The sequence below is a fragment of the Phocoena sinus genome, chromosome 9 (genome assembly GCF_008692025.1).
Source record: "Phocoena sinus isolate mPhoSin1 chromosome 9, mPhoSin1.pri, whole genome shotgun sequence".
NCBI lineage: Eukaryota > Metazoa > Chordata > Mammalia > Artiodactyla > Phocoenidae > Phocoena > Phocoena sinus.
In genome coordinates this window covers 8,758,759-8,784,787 of record NC_045771.1, presented here as the reverse complement: position 1 = coordinate 8,784,787, position 26,029 = coordinate 8,758,759, and the positions used below count along the sequence as shown (strand labels likewise).

The window sequence follows — 26,029 nt, the reverse complement described above, 5'->3', positions numbered from 1 at the left end:
AGTCCACAGAGAGATTAAAAATATCCAGTTAGATGGAGAAGTAATCTGAGACCAAATAAAGTGTGCAAAATGGAAATGTCCCTGAATAAGAGAGATTCAAGGAGTAGATGACTAATTGTAGAGGAAGTTGAAGAAAAATTGAAAAACCAAGAAAAAATTTACTGGGCCATTATCAGTGATCTTTCTGTTTCCAAAGAAAAGATAACAATTAGCAAACTGCTGAAAACTTGGGCTTCCCTGGTGGCGCAGTGGTTGAGAGTCCACCTGCCGATGCAGGGGACACGGGTTCGTGTCCCGGTCCGGGAGGATCCCACATGCCGCTGAGCGGCTGGGCCCGTCAGCCATGGCCGCTGAGCCTGCCCGTCCAGAGCCTGTGCTCCTCAACGGGAGAGGCCACAGCAGTGAGAGGCCCACATACTGCAAAAAAAAAAAAAAAAAGAAAAAATTGCTGAAAACGAGAGCATAGAGAAAGAGGGACATGCAGAGCACAGCCCATTTATTTGAGAAATTTTGTAAAGAAAAGGAGCAGAAAACTAGGACCAGTAAAAGTGGAGGAATATAATGTAAAATGCTGGGGGTTTTTTTCCCTATAAAAGGTAAGATTCAAATATATTGGGGAAAAATAGCTTTTATAGACCCAGGAAGTGTTAGTTATTTTGGTTCTTTCTCTGTATTTCAAAGAAACATTACCAGGTATCAATTTTGCTGTAGAATATAAAAATGGTAGGATGCATAAGTATATTCAATTGAGAAAGAATAAAGTCATTATTAATGTGCAAATAGAGAATACATTTAGAGTCAAAATTATTAGTATTCCGTGGCATAAAGCTATCCAAATGAAGAATTTCACATTTTGAAAAGACACAATTTAAAGTTGTTAATTTACTTTGCTAACTCTGACCCTCACCCTAAATAAAACTTGATTGTTTTGTTGATTTTATGCTTATGAACGCATTTGGTTCCACATTTAGAATGAGATGTACTCTGGGTACCTCCAAGTATATTCTCAAATTCATTGCCACTCAAACATTAAATACTTGAGAAAAGCAGTGTTTATGGAGGATAACCTGGAGGCAATGCAATCCATTCATTCCTCTAGGGACCCTGAACCGTTTCTAGATTAAGTCAGTTCAGCAGAGAGCTGAATACCTGCATTGGAAGTTTTGCTTACGATTGTGTTTTGGCGTTTAGAAGCTGCAAGAACCTCCCTATGAGATTTGCTGCTGTCTTCTCATACAGATGTCGTAGAACACTTTGTTCATTGTGTAGCATGGTTCCTTTTACATCGGACTCATTTGAGAAATCTCTTTCTGGGCTCAGTACCAGGAGTCTTAATGCTTCGCCGAGCAACTGGTTAGATTTTATTTTTACAGACAAGATGAATCTCACAACTGCGTGTGTCTCTATCTGCATAGTTTGCCAAAAATCTGAAAGCCAAAGTTTTAGACACAGCCCTCCAAAAAATATTTTTTGTGGTTTATTTTTATCAAAATAGTATATGGAGAAATATTTTTAATCAAGTAGTACAGAAAGAATTTAATTTAAAAAGCAAAAGTTCTCTTCCCAATATCTCCCCATCTCTGGTTACATTCTCCCTATACACTTATATAGCAGTTTGTTCACTTATCAACTTAGAAATCACCTACTGACTACTGATTCTTTTTTGTGTGTGTGTGGTACGTGGGCCTCTCCCGTTGCGGAGCACAGGCTCCGGACGCGCAGGCCCAGCGGCCGCGGCTCACAGGCCCAGCCGCTCCGCAGCATGTGGGATCTTCCTGGACCGGGGCACGAACCTGTGCCCCCTGTATCGGCAGGCGGACTCTCAACCACTGCGCCACCAGGGAAGCCCAAATACTGATTCTTGATAGATCAATTTGTAATTAGCTAACCTACTTTCCCCCATACCTGGCCTGTTTTTAGGAATTATATCGATTTTTTTTCAAATATTTTAAATTGTTTTTTTGTTAGTTTTGTTACTTCTGATAATACACTTACAAGTGGGTTTGCTGTTCTATCAAACTTTGGTAATATCTTTTGGCTCCTTACTTGAAGGACACAGATATTATTCAGCAGGTCCTTTCTTCTCCATTCTCTCAAACTTTTCCATCTCCAAATTTCTGTCAGTTGTGTTGTACTTTAACATTGTTAAGCTTGATGACATTGCTTTTGTGTGTTTTTTTTTTTTACTTTGTATATATATATTTATTTCAAGTATTAGAATAAAAGATAATTGATAGCATTTATCTAATGATTTTCATCCTTTCTTATGGTTTGACATGTAGGATGATGAAAAAATGTAGGCACGTTTTGAGAGAAAATAAATGCATAAAATAATGAACTTCGGTTATATAGAATATACAGCAGATTTCCACTGTATATTCTAACACTAAAAATAAGTTTAACCACTTACTAACCACTAAAAATAAGTTCGGCAATTTCTTAAAAAATAAACATGCATCTACTCTAGGGCTCAGAAATTCTGCTCCTAGGCATTTACACAAATACTCAAGAGTAGTTTCATTCATATGAGTAAAAAATGGAAAACCTCCCTGGAGTCTGTCAACAGAAGAATAGATAAACTGTGGTATATTATACAATGAAATACTACTCGGCAATAAGAAGGAATTAGCTATGGATACATACAAAAGCATGGGGAATCTTAACATCATTCTGAGTGAAAGTGATGTTTGATCCCTTTCATAAGTTCAAGAAAAGGCAAAGTTAATCTATGGTGATGGAAATTGAAAAAGTGGTTACATAGGGTAGGGAGTGGTGTCAACTAAGAAGAGTGCTGATTGAGACTGAAAAGGGAGGTTTCCGAGTTATTAGAAATATTTATATCATGATGGGGGAGGGAATTGCATGGATGAATATTTCTCAAAACTGAGTAAACTATTCACTGAAGATCTTTGCAATTTACTGTATGTAAATTATACCTCAATTTTTAAAAAAGCTGTGTTGCTGCCTATGTTGTCTGTTGTTTGTTGGGAGACCAACAAATGATCTTATATAATTTTACTATTCGGTATAATAAGTGCTAGGATATAGATAAGCATAGAATTTCAAAAATGCATGAACATTGTGTAACCTCTCCATGGCAGAGACAATGTTGTGCGTTTATCAAACCTGTTCCATTTTTCTGCTGCATTCCCCAACCTCTTCCACACTAAGGTTAAGGCCAGAAAGATACATGACCAGTGCAATGTATATAGAAGTGATACCCTCTATTTCTAAATCTGAATATAAGCCCCACCCCTGTACATTTCTCCATGCTTTTTCTTCTGTTTCTTCGGTGGCCTTGAGAACCAGAGGTTAATGATGAGAACCAAACATGGTGAGCTTGGGTCCCTGAATGACTATGTGGGGCAGAGTCCCTCTGTCTCTTCTTTCCATGCTGGACTGAAATGTGAGCAGGAAAGGCTCATGTAGTACATTAAACCGCTGGAGGGATGGAGGGAGGGAGGGAAGAAGAGAGAAGAGGGAGGGAGAGAAAGGGAAGGAGGGAGGACAAGAAGGAAAAAAGAAAAGGACAAAAGAAAGGGAAGGAGGGAGAGAGGAATCCAAGATCCCATGGGAATAAGCTATGGGAGACAGTGAAGCCATCCAAAAGACTGGATCTACCTTTTGGGTGTGCTGAGAGCAGCTGAGCAAAGGATGAAACCTATAGGACACCATCACCATGTGACTCCCATAAAACATAAAGGGAAAGATTGATGAAAGAGCTAGATCTTTAAAAGATATTTGCCTTATTGTTTTTTTAAGTCAAAATGACTGTTTTACGTCATAATTTTTAATTGATTAATGGTTCTTCTAGTAAGATAATTCTAAAATCTGTTCATAACACGAAAAGGATAAGAAATATCTGAGTCAGGAGCGGAAGCGTCCAGAGAGAGTATTGCTGCTTATATGTAGATAAAATATTTTGGCATTTTCCCCCCAACATATTTGCTGTGGTTTAACAATCTAAAGAATATGCTTTCAGCAGAGTTCAAGTGCATTACAGAAGTGAACATAGAGATTTGATGGTCGGGTGTGTGTGTGTGTGTGTGTGTGTGTGTGTGTGTGTGTGTGTTAATTTTCACATTGATCCTAGCATTTCTCTCCTGATTTTGATGTGATTTTTGCATGACTATTTCCTGTTTTTCCCTCATGATCTCTGGAATTCCCAGATACTTTATATATTGATAATGACATCCCCATAACTCTGGGAAAACTTGTTTTATTAACCTAGTGTCTTGTCGAATCAGACAAGCATGCTCTATTTTTTTCCTGTAGGATATTATCTAACATATGGTTTATTAACTATAAATATTTTTGAACTAGTTTTTGGTACATCCCAAAATAAGAGCTGTGAAATATAAGCAGGTGGGAGTTTGAGAATGAACACTTTTATTTACTCATTTAACCGGGCAGTAAACTGATACTCACTAAACACCGTCCACTGTGCTAGGGGCAACAGAATGGTGGGGGACCAGAGGTTTGATCACAGGCTTCCATGCTGACTTACATACTTCTGAAGCAGTGATTAGGTGGATGATCACAAACATAATGAAGTTATCACAATTGAATAAAGGGAAAGAAAAGTATAGGATGCTATGAGGCTCCCTGCAGAACGTTGGGTGATTGAGGAGTGAGTGTCAGGGAATGGACTTACTCCAGAAGCTTATGTAAGCTGAGTCCTGCAGGATGTGTTTGTACAGCCCGATCAAGAGGATGACAAGAGCGTGCAGGTGAAGAGGCCAGAGTGGGGCGGTAACATGTAGTACTTTATGAAGGTACTTCTTTTCTTTCTGCCTCGGCAGGGAGTAAAACTGAGGCTTGGAGACTCCGATCAAGGTTGCACAGTAAAAAATCCGTTTCTACCTTTTGATATGAACTGATGGCACGAGGACAATAAAATTTAAAATCCAGCAAGAAATAAAATTAAACTGGAAGAAAAGTAATTAGAATGATCACAGGTTTATGACATCAACTTAAGGACTCGATATGTGTTTCTACGGCAGCAGCGGCATTTTCTGTCTTAAGAAAATAAGATCTCTCATTTTAAGAAGTATTCGTGTTTTATTGTTTTTCTCACATAAGTTGCCATTTATGAGACTTGTTGTAGCACTAAAAGCTCCTCCTATAGGCTTGCTTGTACAAGAACTGGGTGTTTTAGACATATTTTTCAGTCTTAAGCAAAACCTTGAGCTTGCAATCCCTTATTTTAGGTTTCTGAAAAGGTGAGGTTTTAGTGAAGACTAAATAATTTATTCCCTTCATAAAATACTTGCTAAGTTACACTTCAAACCGCATAATAATGAATTTGAGGGAAAATGTGACTTCCTGCATTATACATAACATCCTTCCAAATCCCTATACATTTTCCTCCAGTCTGGTAAATCATATGCTTCAAGGGTGGACAAAATGCTTTTCCAAAGTTTGTTGGTTTTTAAATGCCAAGTGACTCAAAAGTCTGCGGATGATTTTAGATTTGGCTTCCTATCTGAGGGAGGATTTATTAATTTGAAAGATTGTCTTAGACCAGGGGTTGGCAAACTCTAGCCCATGGGCTCACTCTGGTCCATGCCTGTTCTTTTAATGTCTGTGAACTAAGATGGTTTTTACATTTTTCAAGTGTTGTTAAAAATGAAAAGGAAGAAGGAGGAGGATCTGGGACTGAAAGGTATAGCAGCATGCTAAGCCGAAAATATTTACTGTTTGGTACTATACAGAAAAAGTCTGCCTCTCCTCTCTTAGGCCATCAGAATTATTGTTTGAACTAGAAGAAATATTTAGTGCACATGGTGGGAAATTTTGTTATTAAAACTTCAGTGATACTTAGATTATTCTGCAGTTAGCTTTCTGAACAACTCAATTTTTTTTTTTTTAAAAGCTCTCGGCTGTATATTTTAATAATTTATAAGACAGTAACTCAGAACGAGCACCGTAAGTTAGGCATTACATTATATTGTTCTGTTTTACTAAGCATAAAGCTTGGCGAATTACATAAATGCTATGTTAGTAAAAAAAAAATAAATAAATAAATAAAAAATCCTTCTAAGCGTATATACAAATCACAGCCCGTTCGGGAGACTTAGTAGCAGTGACGTGTAATTCACAAGCTTATGTAAATTGATTTTCAGTCTTACAATGCTGAATTTGGCTCTGGTGCTTCCATGTATCCACAAAGCATACATTTTGTGTGACATTTGTCTAAATGAAGGTTGAGTTTTAAAGGATAGCGTTCTATTCAAGATTCAAGTTCCTTTGTAATTTTTCAATTTTTGATACAGATTTACAAATCATAAGGGTTTTGTAAAAATCAGCTGTATATCTTACCTTGTTTTTTCCTTTCTCTCTTTTTTTTTTACATTCATGTGAAAAAGTGCAAGTGAGTGGGGGGTCAAGTGATGTGGGAAAAAAAATGTTCTTTTCAAACCATATGACAATGTAGCCATTACTACTTCAATAGTATTTGCGCTATAGCAGACCTGCCTTTCTTTTCATAATGAACAGTGTCATTCAAACTTTTTAATTGCTTGTATTAAAATTTGCAGAGGAGCTTTGGCTAGTGATCATAGTAGCAGCATCTTTGGGGAAAATGCATGAGAAAAGAAGATATTAATGTTGTCAAACTTCAAGGAAATAAAAATGCTGGGAACAGTAAAGGATGCAGGCAAAGTATGCTAATTAGTGGGATGGAAATCAAGTGTACATCCAAAGTGTGGTCGGATAAAAATTATCTATCAAACTTTAAATTTGACATTCAAATGGATAACATCAAATATCAAAAATAAAATGTGTTGTGCCTATTAAATAGAAAGAGCTTTACTCCCAGCTGAAAATTTGATTCTCAAACAAAGGTCAATGTGGGAGTGGACGCTCTTGTTACTTTGCCCTGGTCTACCCAGACTAGCTATTCGACATCCAGTAAGTCCTCTAATTTCTCAGAGCCTGAGTTTCCCGATTTGAAAACATAGCATCCCTTCCAAACTTAGAATTTCCTATGAGGCACAGTCAATACAGAGTGTACTAGAACGCTTTAAATAATAAAGTGATATATAAATATTGGATGTTCTTTTTATAAAATCAATGGCTACACCTCCTTCTACTTTTCTTAACTTTTCCAAATACTGCTATAGATGAGACATTTCCCATATATTTACACCTTTATATTCAAGACAATGATTGGGAACACCTACACCATTCTTTTGAAATGTTTTAAACTTCAATTTAGGGTACTGTCTTAAATCTCAGTATGCTTGGAAGTGAAAAGAAGTACAGAAAACACAATCTACTGATGCTGTGAATTCTGAATACCATATGCCCTGCATTTGTTCATAAATAATAAATGTTACCCTTTCTGAAAAGCTATCCTAAACATCTCCAATTTTCTATGTGACCTTTCAATCTGATGGAGAAGTCTCAAATGCAGTATATTTAAATCTTCACTAATTATCTTTCCCTTTAAATATCTTTGTATTAGTCGCTATTCTTTCAGTTTCCTTAGAAGCAAACAAATGAGAACACGGGTCAAATAATCAGAAAGCCTGTAGGCTTTCTTCAGCAAGCTCTGAATTTAGATGCTGAAATGATGTCATCACAGATGGGCCTACTTTGTCTTTCTCTGACATCCATCCCTTTATAATACAGTGGCCAACAGGAGCTCAGTGGATGGAGTGCTTTCATTCCTAGTGGCTCTGTGTATTGTCTTGTTTTCTCCTCACATATGTCACACATTTGGGATCCAGGATACAAGAAGTGTCCTGTCGCTCCTCTCCAGCACTCACATCCACTCCAGCGTTCCTACCTTTTCCATAAACAACCCCACTCCTCTGGAGCACATGTCACCAGATTATTCCATCCACCACTATCCTAGGTTTTTATGTTATGCTCTAGTCTTCTATTTTACTAGGAACTTTGCTTTATTTGGGGAGGGGGATTTTACTGGCCCCAGTCTTAAAAATTAAATTATGTGACTTTTTTGCTTAAAACTCTGCAGTGGATTTCCTTCCAGCCCAATTAAAATGAAACTGACAACATTATCATGGCCTGCAGGCCCTCCTTGCTTCCTTACTGTCCTCAGAACATGCAAAGTATACTCAAGATGTTCTCTTTTCTGGCCTTTGTGTATACAATATATGTAATTATATTTATATATATATATGTATATATATATATATACACACACACACATATATGTATACATATATATATGTGTGTATATATATATATATATATATATATATATATATAAAAGCATACCTGGGAGATATTGTGTGTTCAGTTCCAGATCGCCACAGTAAAGAGAATATTGCAAGACAGTGAGTCACATGACGTTTTTGGTTTCCCAGTAAAGCAGTGTTGAAGTTATGTTTATACTATACTGTGGACTATTTATTGTGCAATGCCATTATGTCTAAAAACAATGGGCATATCTTAATTTAAAAATACTTCATTGCCAAAAAACATGAGCTGTCATCTGAGCCCTCAGGGAGTTGTCACCTTTTTGCTGCTGGAGGGTCTTGCCTCCACGTGGACGGCTGCTGACCGAGCAGGGTGGTGATCATTGAAGGCTGGGGCTGCCGTGACACTTTCTTAAAATAGGACAACGATGAAGTTTGCTGCATCAGTTCACTCTTCCTTTCATTTAAACACTTAGATGTATGACTTGGCCTAATTTCAGTATTGTTCTGTCTCAGGGAATCAGGAGGCCCAAAGAGAGGAAAAGAGATGGAGGAATGACCAGTCAGTGAGGCAGTCAGAACACACACATTTCTAGATTAAGTTCACTATCTTTTATGGGTATGGTTCATGGCACCCCAAAACAATTATAGTAGTAACATCAAAGATCACTGATCACAGATCACCATGACGAGTATAATAATAATAAGTTTGAAGTATTGCAAGAATTACCAAAATGTGACACAGAGACATAAAGTGAACAATGCTGTTGGAAAAATGGTGCCAGTAGACTTGCTGCAGTCAGTGTTGCCATAAACCTTCAATTTGTGTAAAAAAAGAAAAAACAAAACACAATATCTGTGAAGCAGAAAAATGAGGCATGCCTGTAATATATAACAATATATACATATTATATAACTTGGTATATTCAATATATATATTCATTGTATATTATTTTTTTAAATTTTTGTTGGAGTATAGTTGATGGAAAATGTTGGTTTCTGCTGTACAGCAAAGTGAATCAGTTATACATATGCATATATCCACTCTTATTTAGATCCTTTTCTCGTATAGGTCATTACAGAGTGTTGAGAAGAGTTCCCTATGCTATACAGTAGGTCCTTATCAGTTATCTATTTTTTATATAGTAGTGTGTATATGTCAATCCAAATCTCCCAATTTATCCCTCCCCCCTTACCTCCCTGGTAACCATAAGTTTCTTTCCCACATCTGTGACTCTATTTCTGTTTTGTAAATAAGTTCATTTGTACATTTTTTTTAGATCCCACATACAAGCAGTATATGATATTTTTCTTTCTCTGTCTGACTTACTTGCTCAGTATGACAATCTCTAGGTCTGCCCATGTTGCTGCACATGGCATTATTTCATTCCTTTTTATGGCTGAGTAACAGTCCATTGTATATAGGTACCACATCTTCTTTATCCATTCCTCTGTCAATGGACATTTAGGTTGCTTCCATATCCTGGCTATTGTAAATATATTCATTGTATTTTATTTATTATCTGCTCCACTCTGTACTGCCACACTATGTACTTTAATAATATAAATGTGAACTGAAACTCTGTAATGTTCACCCCTGTCTCCCCAGTGATTTTGAACAGTATCTGGTGCATAAAAGACTCAGATATTTCCTGAGCGAATGAATAAGTGGATGGATCAATGAGTGAATATGTGAATGAATTATTCCAGCAGAAGTGCTAAAATTGCGCCTCATTGAGTTAGGTGCCCACCCCTGGTGTCAGAGAGAGGCATCTGCCTCTCCTGGATCAGGTGGATTAAGAGTGAAGTCTGGGTAATGTTTAAAGAAAATCTGGTTGCTGTTACTTAAAGAGTAGAGTTTGCTGGGGAAGGAAGGAATGGATGTCTACTGTTTTATCCCCCTTCCCTCTTTCTGTCACCAATGCCAATATGTTAATACCTGGGAATAGGTTGCTCTGTATCTTTTCTCTTACTCCCTTCTCTCAAAATGTTGTTACTTCTTCTTTTGAAATAGATCTCTTTTATTTTCTTACTTCCCCTTACCACCATGTGGCATCGACTCTTAACTGTTTGTTGCTAATCTTTCTGCCCCCACGATGATCTCCCACCACCTAGGATCTCCTGAATATGGCTCTCATTCTGTCATCTAAAAAAAAGAAATGCATGCTAGGTTCTTTCGTCCATAATCAGACAGAACTTCTTAAAACATTCATGATGTTCCAATATAAATACCTCCTTCCAATCAGACTTATGTCCTTATTACTTATTCCTGAATATACCTTAGTTCATGTTTTCAGAGTCCACAATTTTAGTTCTAAAGTAGATTTTCCAGATAAGCTAGTCAAATCCTTTTGGGGGGACAGACACAGGGAGAAGGAATGAAAAGAACTGAGGTCTGGAGAAGTTACCCCTAAAGAACAAAATTTCAGCATAATTACAACTTGACTCTGGGTATCTCTAGCCCTAGATCTGAGCTCCTTCTTTATGCCAGCCTTTTCCTGTTCTCTCCTGTGTCCTACTCCCTTTCTACCTCCTGAACACCATTCTGCCCTCCGACCCAGCTGAGGTCTATCTCTTTCTGTAGTTTTCCTGATTACATAGTTTTCATAGGATTCCAAGTACTATGGAATTACTAGCTATGCCTCGCACTTCTGTACTTCCTTTTGATGCTGCCTTTTGCAGTAAGGCCTGTGACATCATGATTTATAAAAAGAAATATTTTTTTTCTGTCTTGATCCACGTTTTCTGTCACACAGCTTCTAAAACCCTTGGGACTTCCTAAGTGACAAGAGCAATAAAGCTGAAATGGGTGTCTTTTGTTATGAATAACAAGTTCCTTTCAACCACACCTGAGTTCGTGTCAATGAGGTGATTTTTGGAAAGCCCCTAGGTAACTGTGAGATGGGGCTGGTTAGCAGGGGAACCAGCTGTGCGATTAGAGAGTTGGAATTTGCAGCCTTACCCTGACCTCTGGGAAGGAGAGAGGGGCAGGAGATTGAGTTCAGTCACCAGTGGCCAGTGATTTAATCATCATGCCTGCACACTGCAGCCACCATACAAACCCAGAAGTTCAGGAGTTCAGAAAGCTTGGTAAGTGTAGGTGCCGGGAGGGCGGTACGTGTGGAGAGGGCTCGGCACCCCTTCGCAGCCACCTTGCTCTATGCACCCCTTCCATCTGGCTGTTCCTGAGTTACATCCTTCATAATAAACCAGTAATCTAGTACGTAAACTGTTCTCCTGAGTCCTGTGAGCTCTGCAGCAAGTGATTGAATCTAAGGAGGTGGTCGTGGAACCTCTGTCGTATGGTCTGTCAGAAGCATAAGTGACCAACTGGACTTGAGATTGGCATCTGAAGTGGGGGTCATCTTGTGGGACTGAGCCCTTAACCTGTGGGATCTGAATCTATCTCCAGGTAGATAGTATTAGAATTAAGTTAAATTATGGGACGCCAGCTGGTGTCCATAAAGGATTGTGTGACGTGTGGGAAAACCCCTACATCTGGTGTCAGAAATAAAGCACTGGGAGTAGAGGAGAAACGCAGAGGAGTATTTTTCTTCTTTCAGGCCTCATAAGGCTACAAATGTCTCAGAAGCAGGGTTCCAAGAAAGTTACTTGCTGTCTTTGCTGTTGTTAATATTCATATACCACCTAGCACCACGTTAAGCATATAATTGACCCTTAAGTTAAAATTGTTTGGTGGCTTTTGTTGAATATTATTTAAGATAATATTTAAGGCTTCCCTGGTGACACAGTGGTTAAGAATCCGCCTGCCAATGCAGAGGACACGGGTTCAAGCCCTGGTCCGGGAGGATCCCACATGCCATGGAGCAGGTAAGCCCATGAGCCACAACTACTGAGCCTGTGCTCTAGAGCCCGTGAGCCACAACTACTGAGCCCGCATGCCACAACTACTGAAGCCTGCGTGCCTAGAGCCCGTGCTCCACAACAAGAGAAGCCACCCCAGTGAGAAGGCTGCGCACTGCAACAAAGAGTAGCCCCCGCTCACTGCAACTAGAGAAAGCCCGCGCAGCAACGAAGACCCAACGCAGCCAAAAATAAATAAATAATTTTTTTTAAAAAACATAATATTTAGATTAACCTATCTGCCATCAAGGATTTAATTCAGGTGATTTTATTCAGGGATTCTCATTGGTATTGCTTTTGAAGACAGAACAACCAATAGTGATATTAAAATTTAGCCATGGTTTAATAAAATAGTTAGATTTGTGGCTTCTTTGTAAAACTAAAAAGCTGGTTAGAAAAATACCTAAAAAGAAAAAAAAACTTTTTACTATTTCCCTTAATCAAATGTTGTCAGCAAGATGCAAAGAAGATGTCTATTTAAGTGATGAAATTTAAGACCTGAAGCTCAAATGGTTTTGTCCAATGAAGGATTGAAGTGGGTGTGGCTATTTTGAAAAGGCAGTGGTAGTATGTAGCTTGAGGAAAACCAAGGAGAACACAACAAAAATCATTACTAAAGAGGATCCCAGTTTCCAAAGCATGAAATTGTACATGTTATAGACTATTACCCACGATGCAGATTGTTGGGGCCATCTTATGTTCTATAAAATAGTTTAAATCTTGAGGAAATATTTCAGTATGCTCCCTGTATTACTAGGTCTTACACTATACATTTTGTGTTTTGCTTTTTTTTTTTTTTGCGGTACGCGGGCCTCTCACTGTTGTGGCCTCTCCCGCTGCGGAGCACAGGCTCTGGACGCACAGGCTCAGCGGCCATGGCTCACGGGCCCAGCCGCTCCGCGGCATGTAGGATCTTCCCGGACCAGGGCACGAACCCGTGTCCCCTGCCTCGGCAGGCGGACTCTCAACCACTGCGCCACCAGGGAAGCCCTACATTTTGTATTTTGGAGGCCAGGAGTATGACTGGAGAATGAGCGCTGGGTAACCAACTTTATACCACAAATTTACCTTTGTGATATTTGTGTGCATTTAAACCAGAGCCTTCCGTTTCAAAGCTGCTATGTACTTTTTTATTAAAAGCATCTCTTTACTTGCCTCTTATTAATTTTATAACTCTTAAAACTTGTTATAAAAGAGATATTTCAAAAACATGAAACTCCTGATTTTATATAGAAGCAAATTCAAAACCTTAGGTCAAGAATATAACAGATTAGCAATGTAATATAGTGTTTATGTTGTATCTTTTCGTGACTAAAAAAGTTCCGTGTTCTTTTTAAAATTTTTATTTCAATGTTTAGGAGATTATTTAAATAAATATAAAAGAGGATCTCATGTAGAATATAGCTTTCCAAAAACTAAAGTTACCTAATGTAGGGACAACTAGAATGTATATATGAAATGAAGTGACTCATGTTTAAAACAGTAAACACATATATTTCTCATTTATTTGACATATTCTAAAATATCATGGTCTCTTGATTTGAATCGTCCTTGCTTTAAATTGTAATTTTATACCGACACTTTTCCTATTATTAAATTCTTCTTATAGATTCTTTTTGAGTGTGGCATCTATGGCTTTCCCTATCCCTGTGCCCCCGTATTATCTTGCTTTATACTTATTATACAGTAAATGTTTTATAAATGTTTGCTGATGAATGATAGCCATGCCCAAAGAAAATCCATTTGTTCTCTGCTGAAAAAATATAGACAATATGAACTTTCAACATAAAAAAAGATTCATGGCAAATGATTCTTGACAGAATCTTCTATAAATAAGAAAAATGAAATAAACATGTTTCTGATCCACTCATATATTTATGCTAATAAAAGGTAGAAGTCCCAACCCTCTGCACAACATATTCAATTGCTCTTTTTACCGAGCTTATGTTGAAAAAATTTTCAAATTTGTAATGATGGTATGGGAAGGTAACATACAGGAGATTTTTAAAAAGCAAGAAATACAGTTGGATTCTGTGAAAAATTGCTTATTGTATAGTTTAAATGTGAAATAATAGAACTCGTAATTTAAATGTTTACTGGATACTACAGCGCGTGCCACAGTTTCATTCTTTTAATATATGTGTGCATTTCCACATATGAAAGGGCCCATGGAAACTTTGGCCTAGTTCCCATTTAAAATTGGACGTGTTTTCAAATAAAGAACATATAGAAGCTTTTTTCAAATTGTTTATGGTTTAGAGTATATGAAATCCCTCCGTTAGATAAGAAAACTTATGTTTATTGCAGCACATAGAGAACATGGCTGTTTCTAAAGTATTTTCCCCTAATTTTCGAATCCCGTTTATTTTTCAGGCATTTCCTGGGAACGTCAACTCCGATAGTGTGGTTCGGCATGATTTACAGCATCCAGTAATTGCCCGCTATGTGCGCATCGTGCCTCTGGATTGGAACGGAGAAGGCCGCATTGGGCTCAGAATTGAGGTCTATGGCTGTTCTTACTGTGAGTACCATTCTGTCGAAATTTGTGTTAGATTTTGTCATCTTCATTTAATGAGTAATTTTGTTATTTTGAATTATTTAATATTAGTTGCTTTCTCTGACAGTAAGTTGCAATGTTTCTTTATATAAATAATATATAAGGTTGTTTGTATGTTATAAATATATATTTACATTTTTACACAAACACACATATAAGAATATCTTAAGGACCCCTTAAGTAGAGGACTTGGGAAATGATTTCTGTTCAGTAGACTAAAAACAGCAAAGCTTATTCATAAAGTTGCTTGAAGTCTTATGAAATATTTAAAAAACAGAAACTTACACTCTTATTCATCTTTTTGACTCTGTGATGGATTTGAAAACAGTCTTAAGAACTTCCTTCTGGTTCTCTTTAATTATATATACCTTTTGTTATTTTAAAGCCAACCACTGAGCTTTAAGGTCAATTATATTTTATATATGTCTAAAAGTTTTATTAGTTCCTTTTAAAAACTTACTCAGGGGGCTTCCCTGGTGGCACAGTGGTTGAGAGTCCGCCTGCCGTTGAACGGACACGGGTTCGTGCCCCGGTCCGGGAAGATCCCACATGCCGCGGAGCGGCTGGGCCCGTGAGCCACGGCCGCTGAGCCTGCGCGTCCGGAGCCTGTGCTCCGCAATGGGAGAGGCCACAGCAGCGAGAGGCCCACGTATCGCCAAAAAACAAAAACAAAAAAAACTTACTCAGTCACCTAAAAAGTTTCTTTTCCTTTAATCGTGTTTTTGCTTACCCTTTTGTATTTTTTAAATACATTATATCTATGTCTAATGATTCCAATATATGGAGTTTTAGGGATTGTCATTCTGCTGTCTGTTGTTTCAGCTGGTTTCGCTAGTGGTGCTTTCTCCTCCTCTCCCTCCTCCTCTTAATTCTTTCCTTTCTTCCTTCTTCTTAGCATTCTTATCTGCCTATCCTTCTTGTCCTTAACTTTATGCCCATCCATCTTCTTGAACTGTGACCTCAGTTTCTTCAAAACTTTATCTGTGGAACTTCTTTTAGGTGAAGGTTGATGGTGGCTTCTGGAGAAGATGGATCTTATTTGCTTCTATGAAGGCAGTACTAACACAGAATTACTTTAAAGATTATTTGAGGCTTTTGGAGGCCACTAGGTACTACACATTCAGTCTGCAAACACACGATTTGTAAACACTGGCTTTATTTGATGGGGCTGCGCCTCACGTCTTGCGGGATCTTAATTCCCCAACCAGGGATTGAACATGTGCCCTTAGCAATGAAAGCACTGAGTTCTAACCACTGGACCGCCAGGGAATTCCCCCAGACACTAGCTTTAGAATATGAAGTGTCTGGTAAAATAGTCATCTCCTCCCTGGAAGTTTTTCTTCCTGTTCTAATTGCTGGGGGAGGAGGGATGCTGGATACAGATAGGGCAGGGAATCAGGAGATCAGCTTCACGGAAGGAGTTTCCTATTAGACTCTCCCCATCCCCTCCTGTAGACCCATAGCAACAAAAGCTTAATTGTAATCAGAAAATGCAAATGTCCTATTGAGCAAGCTTTTAAAAATTAACCAAACATTTGGTAGTTTATCATAAAAAGTATATAAAGCTTTCACCTTTATATGAATTTAGTACCTGTAATGATGACCAAATCATAGTTATTCATGGGCAATACTGCTATGTGAAGACTGGGCTGGTTACTAAAAAAGGGCCAAAGAGATCATTTAATAAATTCCATAGGTGTTACTTTTATTTGGTCATCACTTTATAGTAGCAAATATAATGAGTAGAGAGACAGATTTAGTTCTTCAGGAGAATGTAGATATTCAGGAAGAAGATTTAACTTTTCAGAAGCCTAAAATGACCCTCAACATAAACTGGGAGCCTTTCTACTATGTGGTCTGGGTATTCATGGGAACAGAACTCTGTGTTCATACATATTCTAGCTTTCAGCATCATGACGGGAAGGCCAAAACAAAATGTTTTTGTCTGCATGACATATTTTCTAAGGAACATGTTCAGTTTTCAGTAAACGAAAAATAAGTAATATTCTCCATGGAAACATGATGTATGTAATTTATTTTATTACTCATTATTTATTGAGCAATTTCCATGGGTCATGAAATATGCTAAATGTTAATAATATCACAGTAAATAAGAAAAACATGGTAAGAGAGAAGGCAGAGTAATTAATCCAGTAGTAGTATTTATTAGGATACAAATAATGAGGGTTAAAATTTTCCCAAAGGCACACAGCCTAAGTGACAGAGCTGAAAGGGAAACCAGACATCCTGGTGGTACAACGAGAGCTCACCACCACTACTGTTTTCCTGCTCCTAAATCCTAACAAAGTGAACCCCATGTGACCTTCATCAGGTTAAGTCAATTATATTGACACCTCAGAAGCACCCATCAAGCCCCCTCCCAGTTACTACTACTTCTTAAAGGTAAATATTCACCTGATTTTTATCCCCATAGATTAGGGTAGTTTTTAAAATTTTAAAATCTCATACAAATGAAATAATAAAATATACATTATTTCCCCTCTGACTTCTTTTGTTCAAAATATTTGTGAAATTACCCATGTTGTTATTTGTGGTATTTGTTTATTTTCATGAATAATATTATTCTATTGTATGCCTATTCTACAATTATGTATTCATTTCGTGTTGATAAACATTGAGTTGTTTCCAGTTTTTGCTTTATTTCAATAGAATTGCTATGAACGTTTTTCATAAGTATAGAGCTAGGAAGGGGTACTACCAAATTAGATATATGTATGTCTAACTTTGTTAATAATGAGAAAAATTTCCTAAAGTGGTTTTATCAATTTAGACGGTCAAAACCAATGTACTAGGGTTCCTAGTTGCGCCACAAATTCAGACATTTAGAAATGAACGTTTGAAAGTTGCAGCCATTCTGGTGTTTGTTCATTATGTGTAGTTCAGTGTTAGTGAACACTTTCCTGATTTTTGAGGAGGTTGTGCTTACTGTAATTTGTATACCCTCTCTTTTGAAGGGTTTGTTCAAGAACTGTGCCCATACTTCTGTTGAATTGTCTTCTATTTATCTGTTTTTCTAACTGAGTAGTTTTTAAAGCCAACCCTGTCTTTTTTTTTTTTTATTGTTAGTGCTATCACGAGATTTTCCATCAATCCTGGGCCTTGGCAATCACAAGACATGAAGGAGAAATGCTTGAAGCTAAATAGGATGCTAGACTTCTCTAGTTTACAAACCTCTCTGGGGGGAAAATAATCCTACACTTTGGGAAACAGGATTAGCCTTTGTACCAATAGATGCCAGTGGAGTAAATGATAAATTGGCAACATAAAGTAAGATAAAACTTTATAAAAGATGTCAGTGTTCTAGATCTGCTCCAGCCGCTAGCCACATGTGGTTACTGAGCACTTGAAATGTAGCTAAGACAACTGAGAACTAAGCTGTGTTTAATTTTCATTCATTTGAATTTGAGTTTTAAGTAGCATGACTACTGGCTCCCATATTGGATGGTACAGATTATAAGAACCAAAACATCTGCTTCTTATTTTTCTCCTGTGTCCTTTTTTTAACATTTATTTTTTAAATGGCAATCTCTACTTTTTTTTCTCTTAGTTTGGAAAACGATAATTTAATCATCATGGAAGCTGTCTGTACTATCAAAAAATTTATGACTGGTCATTCCTCTAACCAGGTCATTTTCCTAACCAATGTCCAGATCCCATTATTTTTCAAATATCTATATATGAAGAATGCAAAATATATTTATGTCTTTTACAAGAAAAATATAGATGTTTATAATAAGAAAAAGATGTGTTAAACATATTTGTTATGGGCAACTTTTCCAAAGTTAATCGATGATTTAAACTTACCTATACTGGAATTCAGACTAGAGTGGTCTTGTAGAAGGTGGCCTTCTATTTCTTTTCTTTTTTTTTTTTTTCCATTTAGTGAGCTACTGCCTCAAGGGCTTTGTTTGAGTTTTCAGTGGGAAGGGAATCATGGATCTTTGAGAGGGGAAGTGTCCCTCAGATACACTCCCATTTTGCCCCCTTAATAACAGCAATCCTGTGTATTCCAGAGTCCAGCAAGGAGATACTAGGCGTTGATCACTCCTAGGGAAAAGAAATGAATTCTCTCATCTTTTTAGAAACCCTTTAGGGGGTTTATCTGAGATCTGTCTTATACCTGCAGGTTAAGGAATGGGTTTGTACTTCAAAGTTTGCCAGAAGAACTAGAGAAGGAAAAGTATCAGTATGAAGCTGCTTCTGTGGGAGTGTGTACCTACTGTAATTCCCCTCGTATTTGTCATCTTTCTTCTCTGCAGTCCTTCCATGGTTACTCTGTCATCTGAGAAGTTAGATACTTCTCAAGGTTGAAAGTAAGAAGTTCACTCTGTTCCAGGTGGAGGGAGAAGTTTATTTCCAGGCCACTGCTTTTAAGCCTTTAGGGCTTCCGCTGTTTCTGTTTCCTGACTTGTCTTGATGATAATATGAATTCCAATTTAGACTCATTTTAAATCATTCTGCTCCCTCTACATTTGGTTTTCCCTCAAGTTTAGTTGAAATAAGTGCATGCTATTATTTTTAAAACTTAATGATATTCCCAATGTCTTCTGACTGTGTAAGCTTTCTCCCAAAACACTGATGCTAATCTTCTTACTCTGTACCAAAGGGACTGCATGAAGCAGAAGGGAGAGGTCTCAGTCTAATAACTTTTAAAAATCATTTATGTCTGAAGCACTCAAACATGCATCTTACAAAATCCCTACATGGTGCATTGATTAAAGCAGTGAGCATTTTCTGATGACAAATACTAAATTAGCTTTTAACCAGAGTCTTCATAAAAGTAAGGTCAGCACCTTGGCAAACCAGGATACACACAAACCAAAGTCATTTTTATATACGCTTTCAATTTGGATGAATAATTAATAAAGCCTATATATATATGTTACCCAATGCAAATCCTGGTGGAAAATAAGTGCTAGCCGGGGGGCGGGGGGAATAGATCAAGAGGTGCCGAGTACAGTTAGAAGGAGGACAGTGTTTTGTCCTTTTCATGCTGTGCCAATGGGAATATTCTCTCCTAAGGACCACAGACTAACTGCCGTGGCTCCCGTGCTGCCTAGGCAAGAGATGCTGCCAGGTGTATGTATATTAGGTTCCCAGGGCTGTCGTAACAAAATACCACAAACTGTGTATCTTAAGACAACAGAGATTTATTCTCTCATGTTTCTAGAGAGCATAAGTCTGAAATTAAGGTGTTAGCAGCGTTGGTTCCTTCTGGAGGCTCAGAGAGAGGAACCATCCCATGCCTCTCCTCTAGCATCTGGTGGTTGCTAGCAATTCTTGGTGTTCCCTGACCAGTGTTGCCACATCATTTCAATGCCTGCCTCTTCCTTCACGTGGCCGTCTTCCCTCTGTGTGTCTATGTCTCTGTGTCTTCACGTGACCTTTTTACAAGGACACCAGTCATTGGATTTAGGATCTACTCTAATTCGGTATGACCTCATCTTAAAGGAACTAATTACATCTGCAAAGACCCTATTTCCAAATAAGGCCACATTTTGAGTTGCTGGGTGGTTATGAATTTGGGGGAAACATTATTCAATCCAGTGCAACATTTATTCATTAAAATTGGTAAGAATTTCTGTGTAGATCAGTTTAACTGGGCAGAAAAGTAAAAACACTTCTGAATGTCAACCCATGTTTTCCTATTTACATTAGATATTTCATTTTGCATAATACTTGTATTATTGTATTTTGTGTTCATCACACAGACATATGTGAAGTAAAAGATTTGTATGTTGCTTGAGGATCGATATATTGTGACACAGATTCATCAGTCCATTAGCATTTGTCGAATTCTATGTGTAAAGTATGTTGCTAATTTAAAATCTAAAATGCAAATCAGATCATATCACGCCTGTGCTTAAAACACTTTATGATCCTACATTTGCCTATAAAGTCCAAGTTGTTAGCTTGAAATATAGTGCCCTTCCTATTACCTCTGCTGTCTTAATGTCCTATCATTTCCATGTTGTACTTTATGCTCCACTAATACAAACTATCCGTATTTCCAAATACATGACCTGCTTCCATAACATGTGTTCATCCTAGATACCCTCCCCAACTTCAGTACCCTCTCCATCATTCTTCTGACCAAATTGTCTTATCCTCCAAGATTCACTTGAGATGCAATTTCCAACAAGAAGATTTCTCGGAATTTCCAGAATGAAGCACATCATTTTTTCTTTACTCCTTTTACACTATGTAAATATTTCTAGTGGAATATTCATCAAAACATTCCAAGATGTAGCAGACTGTAAGTTATTGGGGGGACCGGGCAGACACAGTCATCTTAGCCATCATTGGCGTCCTACTAATTAGCAGACTCCCTGCACACAATTGATGTTTGCTGAATTGAACTAATGTCAGATGTAAATGATGCAGATCTACCTTACTCCCTCAGTGAAAATTGATTACTATTTACTACGTGATGTTGTATAAATTCCTTCATTGGTTGAACAGGGTGTGATATTTTTTTTTTTTTTTTTTTTTTTTTTTTTTTAATGTGTGTTTTTTTTTTTTTTTTTTTTTTTTTTTTGGTACGCGGGCCTCTCACTGTTGTGGCCTCTCCCGTTGCGGAGCACAGGCTCCGGACGCGCAGGCTCAGCAGCCATGGCTCACGGGCCCAGCCGCTCCGCAGCATGTGGGATCTTCCCGGACCGGGGCACGAACCCGTGTCCCCTGCATTGGCAGGCGGACTCTCAACCACTGCGCCACCAGGGAAGCCCGGGTGTGATATTTTTATTACTAATACACATTTCTTTTTATTAATGTTATTCAAATAATGCTTTTTGACAGTATATTTTCTTTTGTTTTTTAATTGGGGTATAGTTGTCTTACAATGCTATGTTAGTTTCTACTGTACAGCGAAGTGGAGTTCCCTGTGCTATACAGTAGGTCCTTATTAATTATCTATTTTATACATAGTAGTGTATATATGTCAATCCCAATCTCCCAATTAATCCCACCCCTCCCCTTTCCCCCCTTGGTGTCCATACGTTTGTTCTCTACATCTGTGTCTCTGTTTCTGCCTTGCAAACTGGTTCATGCATACCATTTTTCTAGATTCCACATATATGCGTTAATATACAATATTTGTTTTTCTCTTTCTGACTTACCTCACTCTGTATGACGGTCTCTAGATCTGTCCATGTCTCTACAAATGACCCAATTTCATTCCTTTTTATGGCTGAGTGATATTCCATTGTATATATGAACCACATCTTCTTTTTCCATTCGTCTGTCGATGGACATTTAGGTTGCTTCCATGACTTGGCTATTGTAAATAGTACTGCAATGAACATTGGGGTGAATGTGTCTTTTTTTTTTTAACATCTTAATTGGAGTACAATTGCTTTACATCATTGTGTTAGTTTCTGCTGTATAACAAAGTGAATCAGATATATATATAGATATATATAGATATATATATATACTTATATCCCCACATTCCTTCCCTCTTGCATCTCCCTCCCACCCTCCCTATCCCACCCCTCTAGGTGGTCACAAAGCACCGAGCTGATCTCCCTGTGTTATGCAGCTGCTTCCCACTAGCTATCTATTTTACATTTGGTAGTGTATATATGTCCATGCCACTCTCTCACTTCTTCCCAGCTTACCCTTCCCCCCACCCATGTCCTCAAGTCCATTCTCTAGGTCTACATATTTATTCCTGTCCTGCCCCTAGTTTCCTCAGAACCACTTTTTTTTTTAGATTCCATATATATGTGTTAGCATACAGTATTTGTTTTTCTCTTTTTTGACTTACTTCACTCTGTATGACAGATTCTAAGTCCATCCACCTCACTACAAGTAATTCAACTTCATTTCTTTTTATGGCTGAGTAATATTCCATTATATATATGTGCCACATCTTTTTTATCCATTCATTTGTCAATGGACACTTAGGTTGGTTCCATGTCCTGGCTATTGTAAATAGTGCTGTAATGAACATTGTGGTACATGACTCTTTTTGAATTATGGTTTTCTCAGAGTATATGCCAAGCAGTGGGATTGCTGAGTCGTATGGTAGTTCTATTTTTAGTTTTTTAAGGAACCTCCCTACTGTTCTCCATAGTGGCTGTATCAATTTACATTCCCACCAAGAGTGCAAGAGGGTTTCCTTTTCTACACACCCTCTCCAGCATTTATTGTTTGTAGATTTTTTGATGATGGCCATTCTGACCGGTGTGAGGTGATACATCATTGTAGCTTTGATTTGCATTTCTTTAATAATTAGTGATGTTGAGCATCTTTTCATATGCCTCTTGGCCATCTGTATGTCTTCTTTGGAGAAATGTCTATTTAGGTCTTCTGCCCATTTTTTTGATTGGGTTGTTTGTTTTTTTGATATTGAGCTGTGTGAGCTGTTTATAGATCTTGGAGATTAATCCTTTGTCCATTGATTCATTTGCAAATATTTTCTCCCATTCTGAGGGTTGTCTTTTCACCTTGTTTATGGTTTCCTTTGCTGTGCAAAAGCTTTTAAGCTTCATTAGGTCCCATTTGTTTATTTTTGTCTTTATTTCCATTTCTCTAGGGAGTGGGTCAAAAAGGATCTTGCTGTGATTTATGTCATAGAGTGTTCTGCCTATGTTTTCCTCTAAGAGTTTGATAGTGTCTGGTCTTACATTTAGGTCTTTAATCCATTTTGAGTTTATTTTTGTGTATGGTGTTAGGGCTGTTCTAATTTCATTCTTTTACATGTAGCTGTCCAGTTTTCCCAGCACCACGTATTGAAGAGACTGTCTTTTCTCCATTGTATATCCTTGCCTCCTTTGTCATAGATTAGTTGACCATAGGTGTGTGGGTTTATCTCTGGGCTTTCTGTCCTGTTCCATTGATCTATATTTCTGTTTTTGTGCCAGTACCATATTGTCTTGATTACTGTAGCTTTGTAGTATAGTCTGAAGTCAGGGAGTCTGATTCCTCCAGCTCTGTTTTGTTCTTGTTTTTTTCCTCAAGATTGCTTTGGCTCTCCATAGCACAGGGAAATCAGCTTGGTGCTTTGTGACCACCTAGAAGGGTGGGATAAGGAGGGTGGGAGGGAGACAGAAGAGGGAGGGGATATGGGGATATATGTATACATATAGCTGATTCACTTCGTTATACAGCAGAAACTAACACAACATTATTAAACAATTATACTTGGATAAAGATGTTAAAAAGAAATGATTACTTTGGCTATTCAGGGTCTTTTGTGTCTCCATACAAATTTTAAGATTTTTTGTTCTAGTTCTGTGAAAGATGCCATTGGTAATTTGATAGGGATTGCATTGAATTTGTAGATTGCTTTGGGTAGTATAGTCATTTTCACAATATTGATTCTTCCCATCCAAGAACATGGTATATCTCTCCATCTGTTTGTGTCATCTTTGATTTCTTTCAGTGTCTTAAACTGAGTACAGGTCTTTTACCTCCTTAGGTAGGTTTATTCCTAGGTATTTTATTCTTTTGTTGCAGTGGTGAATGGGATTGTTTCATTAATTTCTCTTTCAAACAGGGTATGATTCTATTACATCATATTGAATGGTGCTCTAGGGGCCTACAGAATGTTGAAATAATTGCTAAACTGAATGTCTTAATCAGTGTACCGGAAGAGCCATATTTAAAAGAAAGAACTCAGTATTTCTTTTTCTAGTTAAATATTTCTAGACCTTGTGTTATTTCTATTTAAGATTATCTTAAAGAACAATTTCATGGAATACAAATATAAATTACTTAGCACCAGAGGGGAAAATACCACACTCATTAATTAACTTGAACTTTATATTGAGTGATGTGAAAATAAATGTAAATTCATATAAAAATAGATTTAATAGCTATCAAAGTCAAGTTATACATGGTAAAGAGATAATTAAAATTGTCATGCCAGTGTGTTATGTATGCAAGGACACGCTGTGATCTTAAGCTTGTGTGCAGTTAGATGAAAAATAAATACATTTACTGTGTATAACCAGAAATGGTCTTGCTATTAGGAGAAATGGGATTTAGATTCAAGCACATGTTGTATTCTTTGGTTCTTTAAAAAGGAGATTGTTTTTCAAACTGGAATTGGAATATTTTATAATAGACTATTTCTCTACATCTAACTGTGGTTCACCTCTGTGGTGATAATACAGCAACTGATCATTCTTGCAGTAGTCTGCTGTTTGTTGAGATGGTGAAAATATACTGGATCATTTGTGTCACGGTCTTTGCTTTTTTAGCAATCTAAATTTAAAAGTATAGATATTAAAAGACAATAAGGTACTATCATTTTATGTAATAAAAAGTCAGGTACGCAGTGGGTCTCATCCCTGGATTGAAATTTGAGGATGACATTTGCATTGAAATGAGATTTATGAAAATGAAGAACAAAGAAGTTCATTCTCATTTTTCATGCCTGTGGAGATACAAGCTATCAGCATTTAATTAATTTTTTCCAGTGTGATTTATTTACTTGGAAAATAGTTACTATTGAGTTTGTTCAATGAGAAGGCAGAGGAAGTATAACATTCTACTTAAGTACAAGACAGTCACAAGTGACAGCTAGTTCATATTCAGGAGAAATACTTTGTAAGTCACTGATTTAGAGTTAGGGTTACATTATATTGCTTACTACAAAATCTAACTTTAAATTTACCCTCAGGAATTTTCAAAGTTCACATATAAAATCAACAATTTTGACTTAAAGCAAATCAGAATTATTAGTACAGAATAACATGTAATCAGACCCATGTTTGCAGCCCCAAGTTAGGAATAATCATATACTTCTATTATGGAATAAGAGAGGATATATTTGTATTGCAAATATTGTTCAAAAATTATTTTCATAAAACAATTTTCCAAGAAAAATAAACATATTAAAACAAAGCATAATATTTTCTGATAATTGACTGAAGATAAGAATAAAGTAATGAAAAATTACCATGCTTCAGCATGGTTTACAAATAAGGCATTTTGATTAAAACGAAGAGCCGAGCCGTATGTGTACTCTACCAGAACTTTAAAAAGTTCCCAAGAGACTTCCCAACCCAATCCCTTATTGGACTAATGAGGAAACCAAAACTCACAGGTTTATGTGACTTGCATAAAGGAGTTAATTGCAGACCTAGGAATCCTGCATAGCAGTCTAGAGCATTGCTTCCTCTCTGACATTTGATACCTCTCCCCTCTTGTTAATTATTCTTTTCTTCTTCTCCACCCACAAGGACTTTTATAATTACAGCAATGACCTACAGAAAATATTTGTAGATTCTAGTGACTAAAACATTGTCACAGTTTTCACCATAGGAACATATAGAAGGAGATATTTAACAAGAAAAATATCTCAGCAATATTGCACATCCCAAATTTCCGACAGGACAATTTACATGACTGATCTTCAAAATACACTCATTTGAGGACAGCTTGCAAACAACACAACTCAAGCTTTCTT

The 26,029-nt window shown here is 37.3% G+C and overlaps 1 protein-coding gene across 1 annotated transcript in view; it reads left to right on the top strand.

The window, feature by feature from the left end:
• Positions 1–26,029, top strand: part of CNTNAP2 (contactin associated protein 2) — a 2,098,245-nt gene that overhangs the window by 823,821 nt on the left and 1,248,395 nt on the right. The window contains exon 5 of the mRNA XM_032643309.1: positions 14,406–14,553. Within this exon, the coding sequence (XP_032499200.1) occupies positions 14,406–14,553 (148 nt within the window). The remainder of the gene's footprint in view (positions 1–14,405; positions 14,554–26,029) is intronic.